Genomic DNA, 27,474 nt, shown 5'->3' with positions numbered 1-27,474 from the left:
TTTTTTTTAAGAAAAGTCTTCTAAGTGTGTATATTTCTAATACAGCTTACTGGATTTTTTTTATATATATATTATTATCCAGGAAGAGATAGTCTAAAAACCAAAAAATGGCTGGCTATTTGATTTAAGGTTCTTTTTTTTTTTTTTTCTAAAGATTTTATTTATTTATTCATGAAAGACACACACAGAGAGAGAGGTGGAGACATAGGCAGAGGGAGAAGCATGCTCCCTGTGGGAATCCTGATGTGGGACCCAGGATCATGACCTGAACCAAAGGCAGGCGCTGAAGCACTGAGCCACCCAGGGACCCCTTAACTTTAGGTTCTAACACCAATTCTCTGACACGGAGTATCCTACAATTTAGCTCAATTCTGACACTACCTGAAAGTCCACAAGTTAAGGACAAAGTCCTTCACAAGACTGTCTCCACTTCACACAAAAGCTGCAAATCCCAGGGTCATCTGCACTTCTGACCAATTGGCTACAAATTTGTAAATTCCCACAACCGACTGAGGTTCAAGAATTTTCTAGAGCTCACAAAATTCACCTAAAGTGCTCTATTTAAGTTACAGTTTTATTTTAAAGAATGCTTCTCCAGAACAACCAAATGGAAAAAAACACATAGGACAAGTTCTGTGGGTAGAGGGGGTGTCTAGACATAGAGCTTCTCTACCTTCTCACTGCATCTGGCACTTTCCCAATCTTCCCAACATATCAATGTGTTCACCAGTCAGGAAGCTCTTGGTGTCCAGAGGTTTTATTGGTATTTTATTATACAGTATGATTTAGTGAATCATCGGCCATGTGATTGAACTTAATCTCCAGTCTCCCTTCCTTCTCTAGAGGTCAGGCTGGTCCAAAGTTCCAATCCATGCAATTGGACTTTCTGATTGCCAAGCTACCATCTTGAAGCCTTCTCAAAGCCCCCATGTGGAGTGGTCTGTTAACATAATAAAGACACTCCTGTCATTAAGGAAATTCTAAGGGTTTCTGAAGCTCTTTGCCAGGCACCAGGGACAAACACCAGATTTTTTTTTTTTTATTTTAACCACAGATTTCTTTAATAAAAATGTTTTGGATCTGGCTTTTTGAGGAGTTATTAAATCAGTTCAAGTAATAGTTTTTTTTTTTTTTTTTTTTTTTTTTTTTTTTTAGTTTTAAGGTATCTATGTGCTTATTGCCTGTTTGGGATGGAAGTGGAGTCAGGAAAGTGAAAGTTGTTTCCTGCCTAAAGGTTTATTTCAGGAGACCGGATCAACCTGTGAAACATGGTGATTCTAAGAACTACCCATGCCAACCAAGCACTTTCTATTTATGTTCTCAGTGTATCCTCATAACTGCCTCATGAAGTAGTCTAGGAAGATAAGTAAAGCACACTATTAGATTCAAATGTGTGTCTATGCAATTCCAAAACTATAATTTTCCACTTGTCGGCAAGGTAATATAGAATGGAATGGAGTTATATTGAGAGGTTGAGGGGAACTGGTATTGGTACAAGTTCAGAGGAAGAAAGCTTGGGAATGGTTGGGAGAATCTGAGAAGGCCCTGTGGAAAAGACTGGACTTTGGAACTTGAAGACGGTGTAGAAAATGGATCCTAAAAGAAGGAAATAGAGGGCTTTTCTGATGAGAAAAACAAAATGAGTACATGTGAGACAGAAATCAATGTGAGGTATTCATGGATGGATTAAATTTCTTTCCTTAAATATCTCTGGTTATAGGGAACTCACTTTCCCTTGAATGAACCTGTTCCTTTCTGCATCACACTTTAATAGAAGATTCTTCCTTGCCACAAGCCAACTCAGCTATCAGATACCTTCTTCCCCTATGAGACAGTCACCAGGAGAGCAAAAATTGTTCTCCTGGCCTGAGGGTCTACTTCCTGCAGGTTAAACCAATCCAATCCTTGTCCACAGTCTTCAAACCACATGGTCCTGAGACTATCTGTCACTGAAATTGTCTTCCTGTGTTGGATGGTAGTTAAGGAAATCTATTGTGAACTGCCTGGCTGGCTCAGTTGGTGGAGCACATGACTCTTGATGTTAGGATTGTGAGTTCAAGCCCCATGTTAAATGTAGAGATTACTTTAGAAAAATAAAATCTTTAACACACACAGAGGGAGAAAAGCCTGCTGTGACATCAGAGAGATTAGGATTTGAACTACTACCTGCCATTTACCAGGGGTCTAAGTGTAACCGCCTTGAACCTCAGTTTCCTTTTCTATAACTGCCTCAGAAATAGAGGAAATTATGTGAAATAAGGCAGTGCCACAAATAGAGTAAGTATTTAATTTATATAATCTATTATTAGGGTACTGTATCTGTTGGCATTCACTATGAAAAACAGACTTAAATTCAATAATTTAAAATAAAAAAATTAATATCTCATGATTCTGTGTGCTCACAACTTCGACTATGCTCAGCTTGAAAGTTCTGCTGATCTTGGATGGGATTCCTCATGTGTTTGCCATCTGTTGGTGGTTGAAGGTCTCATGTGCCTGGTAGTTGGCTGGTTGCAGGCTGTGGTTCTGGCCAGGTGTTTGCATCATCCTTCAGGTCGCTTACACTAGTTCACATAGTGAAGACCTCAAAGTCCCCAGAAGGCAGCAGAAGGACATGTTCTATTGTATAAGCACTTTCTAAGTCTCCACTGGTATTATATTCCACTTTCCCGTTGGCCAAAGAAAGTCCAAAGGTGGTATGGCATAGTAATACAAATGTCACTGTTGTAGGGAGAGGGAAAAATTATGACTAATCTTATAATTTACCCCAGTCTGTTTTTTTAAAAGCACTTAATAGGCAGTAGTAAAGGGTAGATTACTCTGTTGGAGACTGAATTTGCAATTTATTTCCCTTCCCATTAGTGATTTTATACTTCCCTGTGTGTATGTATGTGCATGTGCCTGTGTGGTGTATTTGTGTGTATGAGAGAGAGAGATGAGGAGAGGAAAGAGGTGGAAAATTGATGGGCGACTAAGATGGTTAACCCAGAGAATAGATGACTGACTCAAACGGCCTCTGTAGCCTTATGCCCCATGGGCAACAGGAACAGAGAATAGTCTCTAGCTCAGCAGCCACCTCTACAGCACTCCATGTCCGGATGGTGTAATAGAGATAAAGGGGACCAGACTTCTCCCTGATAGTTAGACTTCTTCCATTTGTCTCTTCATGCTGCAAATATGTGTTGAGTATTATCTCTAGGATAGGTATTGGCTTGAGTGCAGTCCAGTGCTGGCACAGTTATTCTTTCTCCCAATGATCATAGACAAACCATTTTGTCTATATGGGCTTCAGCTTTTCCATCCATTTAGTGAGAGTGTTAGATTTTGTGATTTTGAAGGTCTCTTCCAGCTGTGATACTATACAATTTTACAATACTAGTTTTTTTCTTTATAAAATGAACACATTTTTTTTTATCCTCGTTCTTCAGCTCTTCGGCTTGTTTTTATGGTACCCACCAATGAGTGGAATGGAATACTGACAAAAACAAAAACCACACCAATAAAATTGATTTCTATGGGGAGAAGGCTTTTCATGATCACTTATATCCTATCACAAATGGAGCCTTATATTCTTATACTTTCCTTTGCCCACATGAGAGTCAGTGGTCAATGCTCTGAGATTTCTGTCATTACCTGGCCTCCTGAGCAGCCAGCTGATAAAATTGCAAAGTTTTTCTACATATAAGATAGGGATCAGTCTTCCTTTTCTACCTGCACCTGTTCTACAATGGCGACATTTGTTAGATTTGGAGTAGGAAGAATGATACTTGCTCTGGGTATTAGGCATTTACTTACCCTCTCTAAACCTCAGTTTTCTCACCAATTTAATAATATCTCCCTACGTGATATTGTTATAAAGAGTAAATGACTTAAGATTTTATAAATGCCAAGGTGAGGAACTGTTACCTTGTATGATTTCAAACATTATTTATTTTCCTTTCTTCTCTTTACCTCTTTGCTGAGCTAATCAAATGGGATCCTATGTGCTAGCTGCAGCACTTAGTAACTCTAAAGTACAAAACAAATCATGGATTATGATTTGCACCAGTCCATGCTTCAGGAAGTTAGAAGTACCCAAAGGTTTTCACTGCTTAGAGATACCCAGCTGTATTAGAGGCAGCACTAGGGATGGCCCCGGGTCTTCACCTCCAGTCCAGAGCTTTGTCCACTGCTACATTGTGCTACACAGTTGTCCAGCCACCACCCAGGGAGGTCAGCATGTAATAGAGGCTATTCATATCACCTTAAGTCTAGAGCTTTAGGTAATACAACCAAAACACAGGCACCCACCCTTGATTTGAGCCCTATAGGGAAGCATACATTTAGAAAAAATATTTCAGTGCTCCTTTGCCTACCATTAGAGTGCCTAACGCTGGGTCTTGTGTGTAATCTTTGCTTTTACCCTTTCTTTCATCTTTTACCCTTTGAAACAGCAAATTTTTATTGACAAAGGATCCTCAGATATATCTGAAAGGCATTCAGTGAACACTAAGTGTTGTTTATTTCCTTTGGTGCGTTGATTTTCCCCCTCAAAAGGTTTCTCTTTCAAATGCTACATGGAAATACCATCATTTCTCTTTGCCTTCTCAAGAGGGCCATAAAATGCTATTGGCTCTTAGCTGAAACGTTGCCTCTTGGTTTCATTGATCCAAAGGGATTTGGGATCCCCAGGGTGACCAAAGATTAATTATACACAAGTTATATTCAGAAATGTCCCTGGGTGCCTGCACAGGATCTGTGCCTGCACAGGATCTGCATTGTTAAGACAGTACTTTGTTAAGGCCCAGGCCAGGTTATGAGCTCATCGGAAATTCGAAGACTAAGTCCATCCAGCGTGTTGGATGCAAGACTATTAAGTGATTCACTTTTGGAGGTGAAGTCATTGGAGCTCATGATAGGGGCAGCTTCTGAACCTATGGGCATCAAGCCTATGTGAGCTTCCAAATCAGTCTTTGGGCATATAAAGGATGAGAGAAAGGCATGAATAAACATCTTACAAATGGTTTTAATCTGAAACAAACATGCTAGCTTCAAGCAGGAGGGCTTGAGAGTAGGGGCTGAAATTACTGAAATGTGTCATTAAAGAGTTTTAAGATGTCATTTTTTAAAGAGTATACATTAGTGTCTCTGGGCATAAAGAATCAAAGATCAAGTATGAGACTTGGTAAAGGGAATAACCTTGCAAATGTAATTTAAGAAGTGACACTTGTATTTAAATTATTTTCAATGAGTATTGTTTGATGGACTAGGGAAGTAAGTACACACTTTTATGGCATTATTTCTGTGAGAATGGGCACAAGTCACAGCAGATGATGACAGGTTGTATATACTTCCATTTGACCACCCCTACCCCCATCCACTGCAGCTGGGGGAAGCTGGGAAGTGTGTCCTTGTGCCCTCATGGGCCTAGAAAAGCAGCTAGCCACTTCTCTAGTCACTGTGTATACTGAATATTTAGTGAGAAGAAAGAACAGAAGAGGGGAAGCAATGAAGAGGAGAGGGAAAGGAAGGATTTAGAACAGATGAGAAGGACACAAGATTGGGGGAAGGAAGAGTGGCCGGCAATTAATAACTACTGAGTGACTGATTCTAGGCATCATGTCAGGTATTTGTGCTTCCATTATCTCAGTTTCCCTGCCCATGACACAGTTAGTGTGAGCAGAATAATTTTATTCATGACAACACAAGTGGAAGGCATTCAACAGCAGTTATAGCAGGGAGCACTGTAAATTCAGTGGGACTACTCAAGTTCTTACTGGATGATTTTAATGTCTTAAGAAAGACTTCTATTTTGTTTTGTTTTTAAGAAGACGAGAGATTTAACAATTGAGTGAAAATAACAAGCTGTCTTATTAGAGAGTGAGGGAACCCTAACTTCAGACAGTACAGTGCTGCCAGGTGACCCCTTTCAAGTACTTCCTTCTCTTTAATAACTTATGAAATGTTTCTGTAAAACCTCCCCTCAGGAGGCCTTAGAAAACACTCCTCTGGACTTTCTTCTCCTTCTAACAATTAGTATAGAGGAAGGATATAAGAGTTGTTAGTTGTTTTCTCACTAAGTCATCCTGTTTTTAAATAGGATGCATTCCTTATTGAAATGGAACGTCACAACATTACAAAATTACATTCTAGATTCTTGCTGATTAAGTATCTCCTTATAACAAATCAAATCATGACATGCTATTGAGGACCTTGCCAGTGCATTTGGCCAATGCTTCCCTTTCACTTGTCTGCGTCTGTGCCATTATTGCATGTTGTATGTGGTTCTCTTGAGAGACTCTTTCCATTCTGCCTGTCAAATCCCACCCACCTACCTAGACCCAGCTTCTTTTTCAAGCCCTCTCCCCAATTCCCTGAATCTAGAAAGCCCTTCCTTTTTGCTGTGTCCTCATAGGACTTTTATATACCTATGTTATAGTATGCATCCTTTTCTACCTTTGGTTGTCATTATCTGTGTGGCCGTTGTACCTGTGCTATTGGTCTGTAAACTCTTTGAGAGCAGGACCATGTCCTGCTGTCTTTGCTTCACTGATAGTGCCTATAAACTAACTGAAAGGAAATGATGCAAGTGAGTTGTTTCCTGACTGTGATTGTTACATAATGGAAGAAATATATACCTGGTGCATAAGTAACTTAATAAGATATGCAATGAAAAGAACATATCCTGGGGCGGTCCCTGCAGGCTAAGGTCAATGAATGTTCTAATAACAACTTCTAGTGGCAAGAGGAAGGACCACAGTGAGCCGAAGCCATTGGGAAAGGCTTCGTAGATGTCTTTAGAACTTAAATTAGATGTTGTATCATGATGGAAATTTGAATGAGTTAGAAGAGGAAGGAGAGTAGACAGAAGGCAAGGGCATCCAGAAGATAGAAATGACTTTAGGCTCCTGTGGATTGGTTCTGATAAACCAGAGAGACTCCCTAGCAGTGCCTTATGTTTTCACCAAACCTTACAATTTATAAATTGATGTCACCTATATTATTTTATGTGATTCTATCTAATAAGGTCCAGAGACTGAATTCTACTTTATTGCAAACAGCATTGCAAAAGAGATTCACAGCGTACACAGTTAAAACCTACTCTAGTGGTACTAGATCTGTTTGAATGGAAAATAAGGAGAAGGAGGAGGAAGTGGGGGAGAAGGAGGATACTGATCCTCAGAGTCCTAAAGGCTGATGACAGTGCAAATGCAACATAAAGAAGAGCACAAATTTTATCTCATGATGTATGTTCAACTCACACCTCTGATAAGGTGTAAATGTAATCCGTGTTAAACAGGTCTAAGTTCAGTGCAATATAAAGGCATTCATTGCATTTACTTAGTGCTTCAGCCCATTTGAGAACACAGCTGTGTGGGTTTAGGCAATTATTTTCTTTGTTAATGACTTAATCACCTTCTCAGGATTCAATCTTGATACTTAGAGCATCTCCTCCACCAAGCCTGTTTGTTGGAAACCTACAAGTTCATCTTCAGGCTGTTGCCCCTAGTTGCTACCCAGGGTCCCGCAGTGATAGTGTCAGGAATGAGGGGTGTTTACCTGAAGGTGAGACAAATAGTTGAAACCCCGTGGCCTCCTTAGCATAGGGATTGAAAACCTCTTAGCGATCACCAGAAATTTATGTTTGCTGTTGGAAAATTGCTTTGGGAAATGATGTGAATCAGAGAAGTAAATTTTCTGTCAAGATAAACTTTAGTAGTGAGCAAAGCAAAATTTGGGGGAAAAAAGATCCCTAGGTGTTTTATCTCATTTTTATTAACATTCTGTAATATTTACCACAGCCGTACTCTGTGAGCCAAACTGTCAGTGGAAGCACTGAACTACAGAGAAGATTCAGGAATTTCTCTAGAGAGGATACCTCAGTCTCATTTTACAAACAGAAGCTGTTGATAACAGATGTGCTTCAAAAAGCTGGCAGTTCTTAAAAGAATTAAGGTGAAAAATAAAAGACCTAAAGCCACACCACCTAGATACCAGGAATCCACAGCCTCTGGACTGGCCCAGACTTTTCAGTGTGTTTCCAGAAATTGCTGTTATGCAGTCTGCACAGACGGTGGAGTGCTTGGACTGGCAGGGGAGGGGAGGGAGCTTGGCAGGACACCAGCTCCAAGCACGATTCTTCTTTTCTTTTTCCCAAAGAGCTGAGCCTGGTAAAAAATAAAAACACAAACAGACCCTTTCCCTCTTTCCCATCTGCTTTCATCCCAGTTCTTTGGGGTTGGTAGCCCTGGGTGAACCGGCCGAGCCCGGCAGACTGCTGGCTGCTCAATGCGTTGCCGGATTTTGCTGCAGTTCAGGGCTGTTTGGCCTGGGGTCCAAGAACACTGAGTCTCCCCAGCCCACAGATATGGGACCACAGCAGTTCCCTGCGCATGAGAGAAGCAGCACGTGCACTTTTGATGGCAGTCATAGGATGCAGTAAGTTATTATAACTGAGCCAAGGTTGACGTCTGCTTCCACCTTCTAGCAGAAGTCTGGCTTTAAGCTCTCCGGAGATGGAACAGGTATATGCTGCTGGGGAGAGGCACGCTCCTAAAAAGAGGACTTGAGGATTGAATCTGTTGACAGATCTGAGAAAAATAATTGTATTAAAAAAACAAATACCAGAAATCACCTGAGACAAGTGTTGGAGTACCACTGTGACAGGGATCTTTGTAACCTCTTTTTTTTTTTTTTTTTTGTAACCTCTTTCTTAACTAAGTATTCCAGCTGACTCTAATAGAGAAGGTGCTATCTCTCTTTCTTCCTGCTTATTATAGTTGCTAATCTATGCCCCAGCCTTCCTCTCTATGGGAAAAATTTTTACAGTACTCATGTAATGCTCTTTTTAAATTAACCTCTATAGCCACTTTTCAGAATCCATTTCTAGAAACTAGTTGTTCTTAATGCCTTTCAAGTCTCAAATCTATTTGTAGAAAAACAGTGTGTAACTCTACACTGGTGACACAGGGTGGGAACTCACATTACTTGAGAATTCACTATCCACCAGCATGTGACAGACACAAAATGTATGATCCCTGATACTCTTCTCAGGAACCTGCAAGAAAACAAAATGTATTCTCATTTTAGAGATGTGGACACCAATGTTTATAGAGGTGAAAAAATAACCTGCCGAAAGGCCATTTGGTCAGACTGTGCCACATGATGAGGGACAAAGTCAAGTGAAATGAGGGGCTATCCCTCAAGGTGTAAAAGGTTTAGTCGCTTCCCTGCTACATATGCTCTAAACAGAGGAATTATAAAGGACTTAATTCAGAGCAGTGACTAGCAAGGATTTTAGTGTCTCTGGAGGAGAATTTAAAATATGGCCCTGTAGTGTCACACTGTGTGGGTGGCCACCCTTCTCTTCTGTCCACTGCTTAAATCTTTGCATGGTACCTCAAAGCTTTTGAAGTTGTCACTTACATTATCTCACTTAATCCTTACCAGATCCTTGTGAAACAGGCTGAGCATGGATTATTTTCTGAATTTTATAGACCAGGGAATTGAAGCACAGAAAGGTGGTGATTTATCTAAGTCAGTAAATGGCAGAGCCAGGACCAAGTTTCTGTCTATTAATTCCATTCCCATTTCCCCCCTAATATATCATAAAGCCTCCAAATAAAGACAACTCCGGGAGGTGTTGAATACAGGAGGGTCTGATAAGACCAAGTTCCCCAAATTAAACATTGGCTGTTCAAATAATCTCTGAATTCTAGTTTTTACTATCAAAGAACCCAGATCTCTTTCGACCTTCTCAAAGCCTTCAAATGGTGACTTGCCATAATGCTTTGACCTTCTACTGTTGTCTCTTACCCCATGTTAATTAATTGCCTATCTCAATGTTTCTCAAACTTTTTTTTCATGATCTCTCACTAAAGAGATTTTTTACACATTTTTTCCCAGTTACCCCCTCTGAAATTTTAACACCACAAATGTATCATATATCTATTTATTTATTCTGTGTGGTATATACACCTATGCTCTATACATACAAGTAAGATATTTTTTTAATCCTCTCAAGCACTGATCTTTACCCCCTTGGTTCAATATTGCCCCCATTGGTAATGCATAGTGTAATTCATAACTATAAATGCAGTTTAAAAAAAAAGAAAGAAGCAGAGGGAAGAGAAAGAAGTGAATGAGGAGGAAGGAAGGAAGAAGGAAGTCAAGGGAGGGAGGGAACCTGGGAAGGAGAGAGGGAGATGGGGTAAGAAAGAAAAAAAAAAAAAAAAAACAAGTTAGCTAAGAGAAGGTGGTCCTCAATTTCCCAATAGTTATCACTTTCCCTGGGATATAGGTTCATGTGTTGGGGTTTCCCTTTGGCCAGGGTATCCCCAATATGCCTGCCAAAGTAGGGGCAGAGCATTCTTAATTCACCTTTCTGTGAATTAAACACAAGGATAGGCGGGGGGCTTAGAACGGAGTCACCTCTCAGTATAAATTCCCGAGGAACAAACAAAGTAGTGTATCAATTCTGACCAAACCTCATGTCTCAGTGGTGTTGGGTAGGTCTATAAGTAGGGTGGAACCTTCCTTGGGGGAAGTTTGATGATTTCACCATTTTACCTGCTGATAAGCAACAGTAAAGGAGAAGGTATCGGCAATTACTGCTACTTCCTATCCCCCATCCTTAACTCCATGCCCTTGCCTACTAAATGAGACAACTAAAAGGAAAGCTAAAAAATCATCACTACCATTGAGAAAAGAAAGGCCTGAACGGGTAGCACAGACTTGCCCCAGGGCCAGCGGCAAATTACTATCAAAACTGAACTTGCATTAGGCCTCTTGACACATGAGCTCCTGTCCCAGAAGAGAAGGTCCACTTCAGATATGTCTCCTTTTGTTACTTTTGCTTGAGCAACATCAAACTGTAGCTGTTATTAGTACATAGAGAAAAAAAAACATCTTTAAATAAACACCAGCAAATCTGTTATAGCTGAAGATGTATGCGTAGTATCCTGGGGGCCAGTATGATTTAATATTGCTGGTATTAAATAAGAGTTTGGGAGCTGGATAGCAGTTGCAAGCTGTGTAGTAGCTTTCCACCGTCAGGAATTGAGTGCAGAGAGCAAATAGCTCTGATGTAGAAATGAATTGTACTGTCCCATCAAAGACTACTAGGAACAACGCTGGCCATCAGCCTCCTTGTGGAAACTGGAAGATGTTGTCACACCTGCATGGGTACACAGATGTGTATGCACATGCACACACATATTGCAGAGGTAGGTATGTTCACCAGGGCTACCTGACTTGGTGGTAGGGATAAGCCAATTCACAACCAGAACAAAGTCAAACATGAGTGCAGAGACCAAGGCCTGAGCCAGTTGCAAAGTTATAAAGGAAGGCACATGTGCCTCCAGACTCCATTTTCTGACTCCTTATCTTTTCAAATCCAAAATTCATTTTTTGTGTGTGTGTGTGTAGCATTTTGTTACAGAAGAAAAAGGGGGTTGCATGGCTTTGAGGTGTATTAGTCCACCCTGGCCATGTGACATTGTCTTATTTATCTTTTATTAAAAATACATAATAGAACATAAAGCAAAAAAACAATGCTTATCTAGCACCTACCAATGTACCAGGCACTGTTCTGAGCACTTTTCAAAGAATAAATCATTTAATTCTCAATACTAACTTACTTAATACCCATAACAATCCTATCTCCGTTTTCTAGGCAAAGGAACTGAAGATCAGAAAGGTTAAGTAATTTGCCAAACTCACTAAGCCAGAATTTGAACCTAAGCATTTTGTGTCCGGAGTCAAGTGCTTGATACTCCCTGCTCTGGTCAGTGACCTTGGGCAAGTCATGAACCTCTCTAAAACTCAGTTTACCTATCTATAAAATGAGGATAGTAGTACTTCTCTGGACAAGGAGGGGTGAAGGTTTACTACTAGGTTTAGCTGAGAAGATGTTAAGGATTTAGCAAGTTGCCAGGCACCTAATAAGGATGATATTTAATAAACACTTCCTGTAGGGTGGTGAGGTGGTAGTGGTGGTCGCCTTTCATACCTGGAACAGGATGAAGTGGAGGTCTCTTCTGCACACATTCATGGTGAGTCTGGTGGGTCTAAATTCTTAGCACAGTCCTGTTGCTAAGGCCTCTTCTTTAAGTTAAATTGTTCTGTTGTTTACTTAACACATCTTTACTTAATCTCTACACAAGGAACTTTGTGCTACTTTGATTGAATGAATTGACCAATATAGTTAGAATTTAAAAATCCGAGTGATATGTTACCTTTAGTTGCATTTCAGTTACAGTGTGGTTTCTGAAGACTCTTTTTTTCCCTAGAGCATGTTTATGCTTTTCTTTTTTGTACCTTTATGATTTTTGAAATAGGATCAATATGAGAAACTCAGATAAAAATGACCTGGATGGCAAGCAAAGGAGTGAGGCTGAATTCCAAGAAGGACCATTATTTTTAGAATAAAACACATGCAACACACACACACACACACACACACACACACAGACTCAGTTACAGGGAACTATGGATTTTATCACAAATAGTGATCACAGTCCATGGAGAGCAGAGACAAAGAGACAAAAGTCATACAGTGCATGGTTGTTCTGCAGCTGAGGGACAAGTGGCAGGATTGCCTTGGCCATTTGAGGACACATCGTTGCATTGTTCAATTAATTTGTATATAACTTGACTTTTTTGGACCTTCTGTGGCAGACTAATAATGCAGCTCTCACTTGCCACTGACTGAGCCTTCTCACTTTTCTCCTGGGCTGCCTACAATATCTCTGAAATAGAGGTCCCTGCCACATGTAGTTTGCAATACCAAGAATTCTTCATTGAAGATAAACACACTGATGGTGAACACCCAGTAATACATGATTTTTAAAGAAATCAGTGGTTTAAGGAGATAAAGTATGCTGCAAGATTCAATCTTTATCCTGGCTTTATTTTAAGCCCTTAAACTATTGGCAGATCTGGTTTTATACATGAGCGATGGTCTGTGTTGTTTCATTTGAGGGGAACAAGGGAGGATGTCATGTCCAAATATACATTACCCAGCTGCTTCAGTACTGGAAGTTCTAGCATGGGAGCAATTTCTTTGTTACTTCCCCCAAAGATCCTTTTCCAAAGTGTGCACACGTGCGTGCACGCACACATACACACATGGAGTTTTCACCATCCATCCATCAGTTTTCTACTGGGACTTAGTTTTCATTCTTGGTGAAAGAGTTGGTAGCAAAGGAATAGATGGCAGTGGTCAAGTGGAAAGGGAATTTTGGTGCTGGGTTATTTGGAAAGAATTGGCATCTATTTGGATATCTCTGACGCATCATAGAGGCTCCTGGGGCAAAAGAAAAGGTCAGAAAAAAAAAAGAAAAAGAAAAAAAAAAAAAAAAGGTCAGGCATGGGGCGGGGGTGGGGGCACCAAAGGGGCACTGGTGCAGCTGTGATACCAAGCCTTGTCATTGCCAGACTCCAGTAGGAGAAGGAGAGGGTGCAGAAGCATGTGTGCAATGTGTTCTCTGGGACTCTTCCTGGAAGACTTACTGACTTTGATATCTGGAGCAGAAAAGGCAAGGGAAGCATTGGAAGGGGGAAGGACACAGAATTTAGAAGAGGCAATTCTGGGTGCCAGGCCTGACAGTAGCCTTGACATTGTGCAATCTACTTAACCTCTTCCAATTGGAGTCTTCTTGTCTTAAAAAAAAAAAAAATGGGACAAGTTTGTGTCTGCCTTGTGTGATTGCTGGGGGTATTAAAGCAAATAAAATAATTAGTTGTAAACAGCACTTTGTAAATTATGGAGTGCTCAGAGACAAATTACAAACCCGTCTGTGCTTGCACATCTTTCTCCTAATATCACCCCCACCAGGTGGAGTCAGCTCGCTTAGCACTGACCCTGTCCAGCCCAGCCACCAACCGCCATGTGTAAAGAGCTGCAGTCAGACGTGTGGGTGGGGTGGATGGCTGAGCTGCACCTTTTGTAACTCTTGTAACCCTCTAGCTCGGTGCTTGTCAACCTTGGCTGACCTTTAGAATCACCTGGGAAGTTTTGAAACATTTCACCAAAGCCACGCTCCTGATCGGTTATATCAGAATCTCTTGGTGGGGGGGACCCAAGGCATCCATGTTCACTGAAGCTCCCTGGTGGTTCCAGTGTGCAGCTTTCACCTGGCTCAGCAAGAGAAAGGAAGATGCAGCTAGATAATGACTTATTTTTTTCTCATAAAGTAAGGGAGAAATGCTTTCCCAACATTACATTAGGAAGAAGAGAATAGTCAACATGGTCGACCAGCATAAAGAAAGAAATGACTAAAAAGACTAAGGAGTTGAGTTGTGCATCACAGCTACTTAGGATGCTTATTTGAGGAACGTAATTCCCTCTTGCTCTCCCTTTATCCCTCTCACCTCTCCCCCATCTCTGTTCACCTTGTCTTTTACTTTCATCCCATCCCTCCCTCTTTTTTTCCCCTTCCACCTCTTCTTATGTTACAAAAGGGCTCTGAGCTCCAACATTCACTGTAACTGTGTACAATATAGTAAGTTATTTTAGGAGTCCTGTACAAATATTTTTCTGTAGTCCTCCCTTACCCCATCCCATCCCACCCCTACCCAGTGGCATTCTTCAGCTTTTTTTTAATTGCGCCTGCTTTAGAGCACATCCCTATGCCTGTGGTCTCACGTGTGGGTGAGTGTGAGTGAGTCCTTGCTAGGATTTCCTTTTATCTCTTACTGCACATTCTGAAAACCCTATTTGCCCACCTACACATGCTTGTGCTTTCTCATCTGTTTTCCAGCATCCCTATCTCTTCCCTGAAGGCCTTGTCTCTGTGACTTTGTATCTACCTATTCTCATTCATATGTAGGTAAGCCTGATGAATCAATATCTCAGGAATGAGAGTTTGGGGGAATTTTAATTTTCTGGCTAAGTGATACTAGCTTGAAAACCACATTTGTTTCATGTTTTATTGTTAGGAAATGTGGTAGCATAGAGGCCCAGAACTGGAAGGGTTCTTGGTGAATACTTGGATGAATCCACCTCAAGGCAAAGGACAGAGGCTTAGCATAGTAAGATGATTACCGGATGAATCCAAGGCATGTGAGTAACAGCACCAGGTTTAAAGGGCATGTCTCCTGAGTTCTGGACTCTGAACTTCCAGAGCAGTTGCTTGACCTGGCCTACAGAAGTGTTGTGATTAACCAGGGCCAGTCAAATGTGAATTGCTGAATTGCCTTGTTTTTAAGTGAACTCTCCAATTCCCTCATAATGTCATATGTCTATAAACTTCATTCACCTGTGTTGCTTACCTGCCCATCCCCCTCGACAAATGCATTTCAGTTTGCGATGCCTGCATCTCTAGACAATCCTGTTTCCAAGGTCTGCAATCATTTCCCCGATTAATAATATGCCCACTCTATTCACCAGACAGAGCACATTGTTTTTGTTTTATTTTGTTTTGTTTTTACAGGGAAACCCATTCCCACTTCAGAAACATTCCAGGCTTGGTTAGAGAAGGAGAAAGTACAAGGAGGTCAGCTGAATTTGTTCAGACTTCAGAACACCTTCTGGAAGGAATATCATGTTTCTCATTTTACTTCTTGTTAAGTAAATATCCACTGTTAACTTGATTTTTTTTTCCTCTTTCCTAAATGAGGTATTGCTAAGAAAAAGTGGGTCAATTGAGGGTTCTGACAAGTTTCGTCCCAGTTAATTTAAGTTTTGCCATATGTTCCCTGAGAAGCATGTGCTAACTACAGGTCCTCTTGCTGATTAGCAACCAACCTGAGGGTTTTTAATTTAGACTTTCAGTTTTCTGGCAAGAGAGAGAAAGATTAAAAGAGAATAGATCTGGGTGAACCAAAACTTAACTCATCAGAAAGGCTACTCCAAGCAAAGCTGGAGCACAATATGTTGGTTTAGACAACCTCATTACTTTATACCATGGCAGAAATTCTTAACCTTAGCATTCTTGGCAAAGTTTGGAACAAATTATCATTTGTGAGGGGTCTTTCTTATGCACTGTAGGATGTTTATCAGGATCCATGACCTCTACCCACTAGACGCCAGGAGGCCCCACCACCATGCATGAAAATAAGAAATGTTTCCAGACATTACCAGTTCCTGAGCAGGTGGCAGATTTGCCCCTGGTTGACAATCATAGAGACATAGTTCTTCTAATGACCAAAAAGGAAATGTGAACAAATCCTCAACAAAAATATGTGGATAGATGTTTATACCTTATTCTCTCTGCATCTAAAATCCTCTGGATAGAGGTTGGACTGCATGATTAACTGGACAGTTCTGCTTCTGGAAGCCTGTGAGCAGTATCCTCTGTTAACAGAGTCCTGTGTTACCCACTTAACAGAAGCCAGAACAAGCAAAGTTATCATGAAAATTCTTAGACTCAAACATTATGCCTATGTCATCCAACAAGAACATGTAAGCATGTGCTCTGTGCCCAGGCTAGTCCTAGGCTCTGCTGGGTGGAGGGATGGAGGGAGCAACCCTTCAAGGAAACAAGAGATAGGGTATAATGAAAAGGCCACCAGACCTGAATGCCAGTGCTCCCCATTACTAGCTGGGTGACTACACAAAGCACTGAACGCCTCTACACCTCAGGTTCCTCATGTAAAAATAAGGTTCTTAGTATCTCTCACATATCAAAATCTAGGTAAGGGCTCCCATACTCAATAAATTGTATTCCCTCCATCTCATTTATTTCTGTGACTAAACCTTAAGGATATAGTAGCCAGGCTCTAGTTTTATGAGCAAAAAAAACCAGACTTTCAGAAACTGGGTCTACTGAGGAAGGCCAGAAGATGGTGCCAGGTCACCAGTTAGGAATTTTACCACTTAGATTCCTGGGAAAAAAATCAGAGTAGAATATTTTTTATAGAGAAGTATGTTTCCTAACCTTGAGATGGAACTCATTAGTTAGGAGGGTACTCTCAAAAGAATGCATTGCCACATGCTGGCTCTTACCAGTAGGTAGCAGGCTTACACTCTCCTACAGCACAAGGAGCTCAAAAGAGTACCCCCAGCCTGAAAAGTATCTACCAACTCATGAACTAATGCCTGAAAATACCATCAGCCACCTTTATACTTTAATTGTGATTGATTTTAACAGGTCCTTTATTGAGTAACAGTCTGATGATGGAAGAAGAAATCAGGAGGGTAATTAATGCTGGAAACTGGTTATGTAATTGTGTATGTGGCTATATAGGTTATATGAATATGGAAATATATGCCTATGTGTGTATGGTTTTATCTGTGTTATGTATGTAAAATGTGTGTGTGTCCCTAAACCTCTCTGAAAATATATTCCAGGTGCCTTTTTAATAGTCATATTCCAGCTAACTCCTTGTTATTTGTCATCAATGACAAAACCCAAATCAACCAACATAACCACCTATCTAGAGAAGATAATTGATGCATATTTTGACTACCCTGAAACATTGTAACACCCATTCTCCAAAAAAATATACAAATTCTGGTCTTTTAATAATGCTCTCTGTGAGAGAAATATCCAATGTCTTTTATTCTACCAGAATGTGTGACCCACCGAGGTCCCCTTCCATGTGACTCTGCCAGATAGAGTAGGTACCAAACTTGATGACAAGTCTATTAACGTAACCCAAAAACACAGGCAGCCCCTGAGCCCTCCAGTGATCTGTGTGCAGTTGCTTATGAAACTGGAGAGGAATCACAAATGGCATTTGCCCCCCTAATTACTTACATATACTCAAAAATGTGTTGTTGAGGCCAGGTCATACCAAATGTCTGCCTTCCTGCAGGCAGGAAGAAAAGGTAAGGCAGTTTGATACTTTGAGGAGCTTGGGAGAATATAAAAAAAAATGGATTTTAAAAAAGGTTTCCTTTTACTGGAATAATCTTTGTGATGGCAACCTGCAGTCTTGGGAGTGCAGCTATGCTTGGGACAGGCGTTCTCAACCATCATGGCTGAAGTCTGAGGAGCAGGGGCTGCTTTTTCTCTAAGTGAAGGCCAAAGGATGGGTATTCTTTAACCTGCTCCTTCTGGCACAACCTAAAAAACTACCAGGGCTAAGACTGGTGTGAGAGTGTCATTTGTCATCAGAAAAGGACTTTTTCTCTATATAAATATTCGAAAAACCTCTATACCATGGCTGAACTTTAATCATCTGGGAAGGAACTGCAAATAGGGGGTTAATCCATCACAGTGCCCAGGAAGAGACGTGAATTGTGGCCTTAAATTCTTTTCAGAGAACACAGGATAGCGATATTTGCACCCTCTGTGGGAAGAACACATAACAAAGGTGCTACACCTTTAAAAATTAGATTCTTTTAAATGCTCAATAGTTTGCTTAGAGTGGTCAGAGTAAGTTTCTTGAAGCTTAAAGATTAATTAATTTGTGAAAGAAAAGATTTCAAGTGTCACGCAACCTCAGTTAAAACTACTGATATCCCTTACTCTTGCCTCTCCCCTTCCCCACTTTCCCCAAAGCAAGAGGTGCATGAACATAAAATGGGTGAGCTGCATTCTTGTTTGTGTAGAAAACAGATTTGCTACAAAGACACACAATGCAAAGATGTACAGACATACCAAGTAAGAATACAGTTTTCTATGGCCAACATTTGCTCTCCAATTACCAGATTGCAGATTTTTCTTTACAATGATCTTTCATCAGGTTTACATGGACTTGAGTTCTGCATATGTGATATTTAGTCATGGGAGGGGGGTTGCCAGCAGCATAAAATAAAGCACAATTATTCTTTCTCTTTTTCTCATGATCACATTGAAAAATGTGAAAGAATGGAAGAAAAAAAAAGTCTTTGGTATAAGAGATAAAACTCTACAGTCTCCAGTATCTATATTTCTAGGGGGCAAGGGGGAGCTGTGATTCTGATGTCTGCCAGAAAGGATTTGCTTCTGGAAGCTTTCCCTATAAGCACACCAACACAGTCCTTAATGCACCAAGCCAGAAGTAGCTTTTGGCACTGGATTCCAGTAGCCTTCCTATGAGATTAAATCAATGGAATCCAAGGAACTCTCCTTCAATTGCCACAATTTGGGATTTTTTTTTTCCCCCAAAAAGGGTATATTGTCTTCTAGAAGAGGTCTCTTTATCGGAGTTTAATTACAGATCGAACACCCCTAAGCGAACCTTTTCCCTACTACCCCTACCTCAAGGGATATGCTATTTAAAACGGCAGCCCCAAATTGTCATGCATAGGCTGAATCCAAAACCTTCTCCTCAAAGTTATCAAATAAAGCACCTTTCTTTTCACCTAAATAGATGATAGGAGCATGGTGTATGTCATAATGTCATTATTTTAATTAGAAACAAAGAAGATGAAATTTTCTGGTCTGAAAGAATGAGCTAGGGTGTGTGTGTGTGTGTGTGTGAGAGAGAGAGAGACAGAGACAGAGACAGAGAGAGAGAGAGAGAGAGATGTTAAACTCTACTCCCAAGGTTTAAGACCTTAGAGACATTTGCAGAGTATTTCTCTTGAAAGGGCCCCTTATGTGCAGTATTATTAGGTAAATGGACTTCTCCATAGGTAGTAGAGAAATCTACCACCAACCCTCAGCTTAAGTAAACCTCCTGGTAATGACTTTCTGCATTTCAGACAGCTGATTTTGCCTCTTCAGGTAGGTGGCTAGAGGCATTTGCATTTGGGTGATGGTGGTTGAGTGTGTTTTCCCCTTCCCTCTCCTTACTATTTGGATATCCTTCTTTAAAAAAAAAAGAAAAAAGAAAAGAAAAGAAGAGAAAAAGAAAAAATGAAAGATGCCAGGCTGTAGGATCTTGCAGAGAGGTGAGCACCTGAGTTTGAAAAAGACTCTGGGCATGGGTATTCGTTCAGTATTCACCATCTGCTCTCCATCTTCATTTATTTCCATCATACATTTGCTTAAAGTGTTAGCAAGTGAAAGACCCCTCCCATCCAACACACAGTCCTCCTCCCTCTTTCCCTTCCCCGCACCCACCAACTGCTACTACTCTTGAATTTAGTTCAGTAAACAACCTAAATCTCAATGATAGACCTGGAAACCTGTGAAGGGTTGGAAGAAGGAATCATTGATCCCAACACAGAAAAAGGTAAAACAACACAGGGAAAGCAGGCCTTACACAAAAGGGCAGTCTGAAAAGAGGCAGCTCTTCTGTTCCAGGCTAACAAATCACTCCCATCTCAGTTAATACTTGAACACAAGATCAAATGGTGATCTTCCCCTATCCCACCCATCGCTTCCGTACCAAGTCTGCCCCTAAAGTCTCCTGCTGTGAGTCATCACCCAGTAGGCATTCAACCTAAAGCAGGATTTTTCTCACTGTTCCCCATAGTAACTAGGAGTGTGCTATCACTGCTGAGAGCCTAACCATGCTGCAGTCTTTGCAATGTGCTCCAGAAAGCACAGCTTTCATCTGCCAACATTTGGAGTCTGCCTTATTCCCCTTCTTTGCCTCAGACAGATCTTGGTGAACAGGAGCTGAGGGTCTCTCACTTGGGAGAGTACGGAAAAGGGCACAAATGCTACCAACTCTGGTGAATCAAAGGCATAAGAGAATTATGAGCCATTGGCATTTGGGAGTGAGATTTTGAATTGATTTGAAAGATGGTTGTATTAAGTACAAAAATGTTTCTTGTTCATAGGACAAATTGTCTGACACTGCCTTTCAAAAGCTATTTGTAATGATCTCTGCCTTAAAGGCTAGGCAGCGATGCTCAGTCCTCAGTCCCCCTTTCACTTGCGTTAAAGTGATTGTACTCCACTCCCCACCGAAAATAATATGAAAGGTCATGCCTCCCCCCCATCTTTAGTCATGTGGGGGATAAATCAACCTGATGAGCTTTATTTGTCCTTCTCAATATTTCAAATTGAGCCTGACTACTCTGCTCCTGCTCCTGAATTTCTGGATTTTCCCTGGCCGCTGCACCCTCCCTGCCGCTCCCCCCACCCCCACCCCTCAATACACACACACACAGGGAAGGACATTTTAACTGTTGCTTCTCTTTTAACACAGGTAACAATTCATTTAGGTTACACCAGTCTGTAAAAACTGTAAATGCTATTTTATTTTAAACATTTTAGTTTACAAAAAAAAAAAAAAAATCAATGATTGGTACCTTTTTACACTCTCAGATTCCTGAATATGGACAGATCTTCAAAGGAAGGAAGGAGTTCTCATATGAAATTTAAGATAGACTGTCCTGAAGGTTGTGGGGCGGGGTTTTTGTTGTGTTTTATTTCGTTTTTGTTTTTAAGACACAATAAAGCTAAAATGTCAAGTCTCTGGGAGATAACCCCTTACAGTTTCAGTCAAGGAGCATATCAGAGCACAGACAAGGAGCCCCCAGCCTGGCGCTGGCCGGCCGCCCCAGCTGCCCAGGCGTATTTGGTAGCGCGCGGGTTGAGAGCCGCTGGGACAATCACACCTCGCATTCCCTGGCGGGCTGCTGGTGGCAGGTACAGGATCCATACTCGTTGATGATCACCAGGGCTCCCTCAATGTGGTTCGGTTTGTAATCAACGTAGTATTCCTGGGCAGACATGGCAGCCATCTGATGCATGGTCTGTTTCTGCTTTTGCTTCCTGCGCTGCGTGACAAAGCACTGTCTGAGCTGCCTGAGGCTGGCTGGGAAGCACTTCCAGGAGACATAGAGCACCAGGACCACGATGAGGAACGAGAAGATGAGGGCCATGGTGCCTGTGACCACCTTGTGGATCTGCACGGCGTTCTCGGCGTGCTCGCCACCGGGGAGGGCAACAGTGGCCGGCTCGTGCGTGCCGTCGAGCTGCCCCTCCCTGCCGTCAGCGAGCGTGGTGGCCAGGCTGGCCGGGAGCCCCAGGTCACTGTGGTTGGTGACTGCTGAGAGCAGGTGGCCGCTGGTGGGCTCGGCCCCATCCTCGCACAGGTGGAAGGCGTAGACGGCGTCTAGGACGTCCTCGCCCTGCGCGTACTCCGGGCTGGCGCACTGCAAGTTGCCGTCGTAGCGCCCCTGGAAGCTGCTGAGCCAGGAGGCCAGGGCGCACACGTTGCGCCCACAGTCCCATAGGTTCCCGGCCAGGGTGATGCTCGTCAGCGACTTCCAGGAGTTGAGGATCCGGGGCTCGATGTAGGTGAGGCGGTTGGAGTCCAGCTGCAGGGACTGCAGGTGCGGCACGGTCTCGAACACATGGGGCTCCATGTACTCGATCTCGTTGCCCGACAGGTCCATTTTCTCCAGGTTCCAAACCCAGTCCAGCGAGCTAACCACGATGGCCACCTTGTTCCTCTTCAGGCAGAGGGAGTGCAGGGAGATGAGGCGCGGGAAGTGGGCGAAGTTCACCTTGACCAAGTCGTTGTGCTCCAGGTGCAGCTCGGTGAGCTTGAACAAGCCGGCGAAAGAGTTGCGCGCCAGACTCTTGAGCTGATTGTATCCGATGTCAAGAAACTTGAGGCTGCGGCAGTCCTGGAAGATGCGCACCGGCACGAACTGGATAGCGTTGGACCGCATGTGCAGCGTGGTGAGCTTCCGCAGCCCGTGGAAGAGGTCGGGCGCCAGCGCCTGCAGCTTGTTGTACGAGAGGTCCACGCTGCGCAGGTTGGGCATGGGGCGGAAGGTGGTGTTGGCCAGTTGGGTGATCTGGTTGGAACTCAGTGTGAGTTCCTTAACTCGGCGCAGTTTCTGAAAGGCGTCCCCCTGCACCGAGCAGATGTGATTGTGATCCAGATAGAGCCACGTGAGCTGCATTAACCCCGTGAACTGGCCGGCGCGCAGCTCCGAGAGGCTGTTGTAGCGCAGGGACAAGCCCAGCAGGCCGGACAGGTTGTGGGGCGCCTCGGTGAGGTTGAGCGCCTCGCAGTACAGCAGCCGCCCCTCGCACCGGCACAGCTGCGGGCACCCGCTGGGGGCGGCGGGCAGCATCTGAAAGCAGGCCCCCAGCAGACACAAGACCACCCCCGAGGGCCTCCTCAGCAGCCAGTATAGACAGAGACCGAGCAGCAGGAAATCCATTAGCGAGAATCTTTCCAGAGAGGCTGGAGAATGTCCATTGGAAGCGCTCGGTCAGAAATCTACATCATATTTTATTCCGAGGGAGGGGAGCGGGGGAGGGGGAAGAAAAGGGCGAAATCAAATAAATATATTGAAATAAAGAAGGACCCCCCCCTTCCCCTCCCCAGAGCCACACGTTCACCTCTAAGCATGCAGAAAGCTGGGCAGCATTAGAAAGTTCACAGCCACGGAAAGATCAAAGAGATGGTGATTTGGTCCATGTTAGATGCTGCAGCAAAGAAAAGGGAGGAGGAAAAAAAAAAAAAATCTTCGGGAAAGAATTTAATTAAAAAGTGTCTTACCCACCCTTTTCCAGAGAGTGACAACCTCCATTCAGCTGCTCCCTTTGTGTGCAGGCTAATTATATGCAGGGCGAGAGAAGACCCCTCTGTGTTTCCGAGGCAGCCCCGGTCCGCGGCCGGCGGATCTGGCAGGCGCACAATGTCTCACTTTGCTGCTCGGCTCTGGGCTGCAAGGGCGGCTGGCGAGGCGGGGAGGCGACTTCTAGGACCAGCAAGTTTCCCAACTACGTGCCGGCGCCGGGCTTCGCCTTCCTGCCGCTGTCCTTTCCCTCTGCAGCTCGGACTGTGACGTTGCGGGGGGGGGGGTGAAAAAAAAACAAAAAAACAAAAAAAACAAAAAAAAAAAACTCCAAAGTCGGGGCTCACGACTCCCCTGGATCTGACAGTCTGGTTAATGTCCGTCATTGGAAAGGACCACTGCCCGGCGCCCCCTTTCACTCCGCGGAGACCGCCTGCCATTCGCGCCCGGGGCGGCTGCGGGGAGCGGGCTCGCTCATGCTTTGCGGGCGGCGCGGGGCGCGGGGCGCGGGGCGCGGGGCGCGGGGAGCCGGAGCCGGGAGCGGGGAGCGACGCCCGGGCTCCTTCCCTCCGCCAGGCTGTGTGCGGCGCGAGCTTGCACAGGCACCTACTGCTCACTGAGTGTCGTAAGCTGCTCACGATTGTGCGTCTTCCCGGAGCACCTCAGACATGGGCAGATTGAAAAGGGGTGGGCATAAAACCAACATTTTACCGAGCCACTAAAGTAATATATGTTCTTTGATGAAACGGAAAACGCTTTCAGCTTTTTTGCCCATATTTCAAAAAAAAAAAAAAAAAAAAAAAGGAGGGCGGGGGTGGGGGGAGAGGGGATGGAGATGTAGGCTAGCATCATCAACGACAAGATATTTCCAAGCAGGAAACTGAAAGATTCTGTTCTCTTCCCCCTCCCCCCCCCCTTTTTCCTTTTGGGGACGTTCCCCCTCCCCCTCTAAAGCTGTCTACGTGTAAGAGACACGTAGGAATCTGTAGAGAAATCAACATTTGGTCCTTTGCTTTAGAAAAGCAACTTGAGAGAAGATAGAGTAAAGCAATGATTGTGGGGGCTTGCCGAAGGTTTTTTTTTTTTTTTTCCCCCTTTCCTCACAGGCACTGGAGTCCTGCAGTCAGCCAGCACTTTTTAGTGGTAGATGGGGAGATGGTTTCTCAACCCAGTGGGTTGGGAAAGCATTCCCGATTTGGTGGCATGAGACCCAGTGTGGCAGAAACATATGCCCGTGTGCAGGGAGTCTTGCCTGAGATCCTGCGGGGACTTGACCATTCCCACTAGATGTCTTTAAGGGTCCCAGGTGGATTAAAGATAAGATTCTGCTGTATGACACCCAGGAGGGGCTGACCCCAGCATACTGCACATGGTGATTACAGCACCCTGCAGTACGCTCTAGGAGAATATGCAAGAGAATAAGCAGAGAAGGGGTAGTTTAAACCGTAATGAAGCCTACCCCCCTTCATACACCTAACCCTAATTAAACTTTGAGACTGTTACTAAATTATGTCTTCTAAGTATGAAGAGAAGTCTCTGCCTGATTATTTCCATTCACAATCATCTATAGATGGGGTTCTGATAATGAGCGCTCTCTCTCTCTCTCTCTCTCTCTCTCTCTCTCTCGTTCCACCCAACCAGCTTGGAGAGGGTCTGTATGGCTATTGGAACCTGTTGGTCATTTGTTTAAAAAAAATAAAGAAAAGAAAAAAGAAAAGAAAAGAAAAGAAAAGAAAGAAAGAAAGAAAGAAAGAAAGAAAGAAAGAAAGAAAGAAAGAAGAAGAAGGAAGGAAGGAAGGAAGGAAGGAAGGAAGGAAGGAAGGAAAAGAAAAGAAAAGAAAGAAAGAAAAAAGAAAAAAAAGGTCCTCAGAGATGGCAGAAGGAAATCCTTCTGGAAGTGAGTGTGGGCAAGCCTTGCTTCTTGACAGAGATGCCCAAGGAGGTGATAGGAGGAATCAGATGTGAATCTCTAGCTCCTCTCTTTTAATTCTCAACATTTCTGTCTCTCAGAATTGAAAGTAAGTGGGCGTTATCTACAGTGGTTCTCGCTTTGATAAGAATGCGGTAGATTACCAAAGCTCTCAAGCTGGATTGACTTTGGACAAGTAACTGGGTTGGTCCTTAGCATCCAAGCTGAAGGCATGAGCCAGTGGAATCCAAGTCACCAAACACTGGTGGCACTTCTCAGGAAAAGTCATATGAACAGGAGCATGTATCATTACATTTTATATTCATCCAAGCTCTCCTCTGGTTATTTATCTCCGAGATGTATTATTTAATTGGAAGGAAAACAAATCTGAGATGTTCTAGACAGCACATGTCATATTAGGGGCTAGAAGAGACATTAGACAATCAAGCCCCTTAATTTTGCATATGATGAAACTGAGGCACAGAGACATCAGGCCTTTACCCAGGGTCTCACAGCTCATTACCCACAGTTGTTTTGTTGTTGTTGTTGTTGTTGTTTTGTTTTCTGTCCCACACCAAAGCAGTGTTCTTCCCTTGCCATTCTGGATGGTTGCCTCTTTCTCACTCTAGACTCCTACCTGACTCTGGACTGGGCACCTGCAGTTTTCATCCTGGCACCTGCAAGGTGCTGCAGAACACTTTAACAGACAAACAATTTCACCATCAAGTGTTTTCACCTCTTGCCAACACAATTATTCCTGACAGCAGGCTGGCTGATTGAGCCATAAACTCTAAAGGGTGGTGGGGGAGGCGGGGGCAGGCAGGAGTAAACATTGGCCAACCATTCAGCAAGCACTGTGAGTATAAGCCACCCAATCCCCATGGCTGCTAGGAAGAAAATCCTCCTAATGCAGGCGGCTTGGCAAAGTGGTGATGAAGCCTGCCAAATGGGCAAGAAGAGGTCCCACTTTGGATGTCACTTGATTTGTAGAGCTGGTACAGAGAGGCAGAAAAGAGTTGAGTGTTGGCAAGGAGGAAAGAGAATAAAATTAAATTCACTGCATTTATATGTGAGTTTTCTTCTAAGTATGCTACTCAAAATGTAGAAGATGTGTCTAGGTTGTAATTAAGATATATATATATATATATATATATATATATATATATATATTGCTTTTCACATTATTATCCTGCAAATCATTTCATCTGGATGGTATCTTTAAACCTTTCCCACCTCTAATGTGGCAAGTTTGCATCTTTTCTACGCTTTTAAACCCCTTGGCAGAACTGTATACATTAACAGATTGAAATGAGCTTTATTGAAATTTAGCTATTCTAAGTCATCTAAGTTGCAGAATCCCAATTTATTATGTATTTAAAGCATACCAGCACTGATTAAATCAATGCAAATTAGGTTAAATAAGAACAACATGAATCAAGTGTTTCAGCAAAGTTGAGTTGAGAAACGACAACTTTTGAGTCACCACAGCAAGTTGAGATAGGCTGTTTTTCACGAGTTTTAATTTCATGCTTCTCAGGGTCCAACATACTAAAAAGTAGAAATGAAAAGAACTCACATAAAGTTTTCTCTCTTTTCTCATGTTTGATCTTTTATATCCCTTTACCTGTCTTGTGAGAGCATCTGATTCAGGTTGCAATATGGCTATTGTGTATACTTGGTCAGTCTCTCCTTCTGGGCTAATCCCAGATTTCTCTTGGTGTCCTCTTCAGTGTTAGATGCTGATGAGAGATACTTTATATGCTCTGAAAATACCCTCAACATTTTCCATGTTTGTATGGGGAATGAGCTTATGCCTGTCTTGCTGAACCACTGCAATACAGTAGTCAGGGATCAGGAAATCCACCCCAAACCATCACACCAACACGTGATTGGGAACTGAAGTTAAGAAAGGATAAGAATCTTGAAAATGTGGATTCAGAAAATGGAAGGAAACTTTGGGGCGCAATCTGATTGCAAAACAGAAGCTGGAATTAAGAAGAAGTAGAAGAGCAAACTAGAGACCACTGGAGAGGCCAGAGTATAGCTTGGAGGAGGAAGAGGTGATTAATTTCTCCTCTTCTAAACCTTACAAGTTAACCTTTGCATAACAAACACTCCTGCATTTTCTTGGTACTTCATGCTGTGATGGGGAGGGGGAGAGTGGGAGGGTAGTCACATACAGTTTTGAAGGGATAGGTCTTTCCCATCTTATCTCAACTGAAGTTCACCTCCAATTGTTTCACGTAGTCAAAATAGTTTGTGAACCAAGAAGTGCAAG

At 42.8% G+C, this 27,474-nt stretch overlaps 2 protein-coding genes across 13 annotated transcripts in view; one reads left to right on the top strand and one right to left on the bottom strand.

Annotated features, from left to right (window-relative positions):
- CTNNA2 (catenin alpha 2) overlaps window positions 1–27,474 on the top strand; it is a 1,086,013-nt gene that overhangs the window by 700,513 nt on the left and 358,026 nt on the right. The window lies entirely within an intron of this gene.
- Window positions 20,920–23,902, bottom strand: LRRTM1 (leucine rich repeat transmembrane neuronal 1). 5 transcript variants are annotated; one of them, XM_035700683.2, is made up of 2 exons: window positions 23,269–23,902; window positions 20,920–22,950 (listed from the first exon to the last, which is right to left on the bottom strand). In XM_035700683.2, the coding sequence occupies exons 1-2, from the start codon at window positions 23,297–23,299 to the stop codon at window positions 21,359–21,361; spliced, it is 1,623 nt and encodes a 540-aa protein (XP_035556576.1). In that variant the 5' UTR covers window positions 23,300–23,902; the 3' UTR covers window positions 20,920–21,358. The 5 variants fall into 5 exon arrangements, with proteins under 5 accessions (XP_035556576.1, XP_035556577.1, XP_025309540.1 ...); XM_035700684.2 differs by having other exon boundaries at window positions 23,273–23,902; XM_025453755.3 differs by having other exon boundaries at window positions 20,920–22,986; window positions 23,269–23,900.

Source organism: Canis lupus, chromosome 17 (assembly GCF_003254725.2).
Source record: "Canis lupus dingo isolate Sandy chromosome 17, ASM325472v2, whole genome shotgun sequence".
Lineage (NCBI taxonomy): Eukaryota > Metazoa > Chordata > Mammalia > Carnivora > Canidae > Canis > Canis lupus.
Note: the sequence above shows the minus strand (reverse complement) of the source record. Positions and strands in the feature narration are given on the sequence as shown.

Bases quoted from the DNA above. Each gene is read 5' to 3' on its own strand.
- LRRTM1 (XM_035700683.2), bottom strand. From the start codon at position 23,299: ATGGAGGTTGTCACTCTCTGGAAAAGGGTGG. The intron at 22,951-23,268 runs GTAAGACACTTT...GACATTCTCCAG, and splicing joins CACTCTCTGGAAAAGGGTGG to CCTCTCTGGAAAGATTCTCG.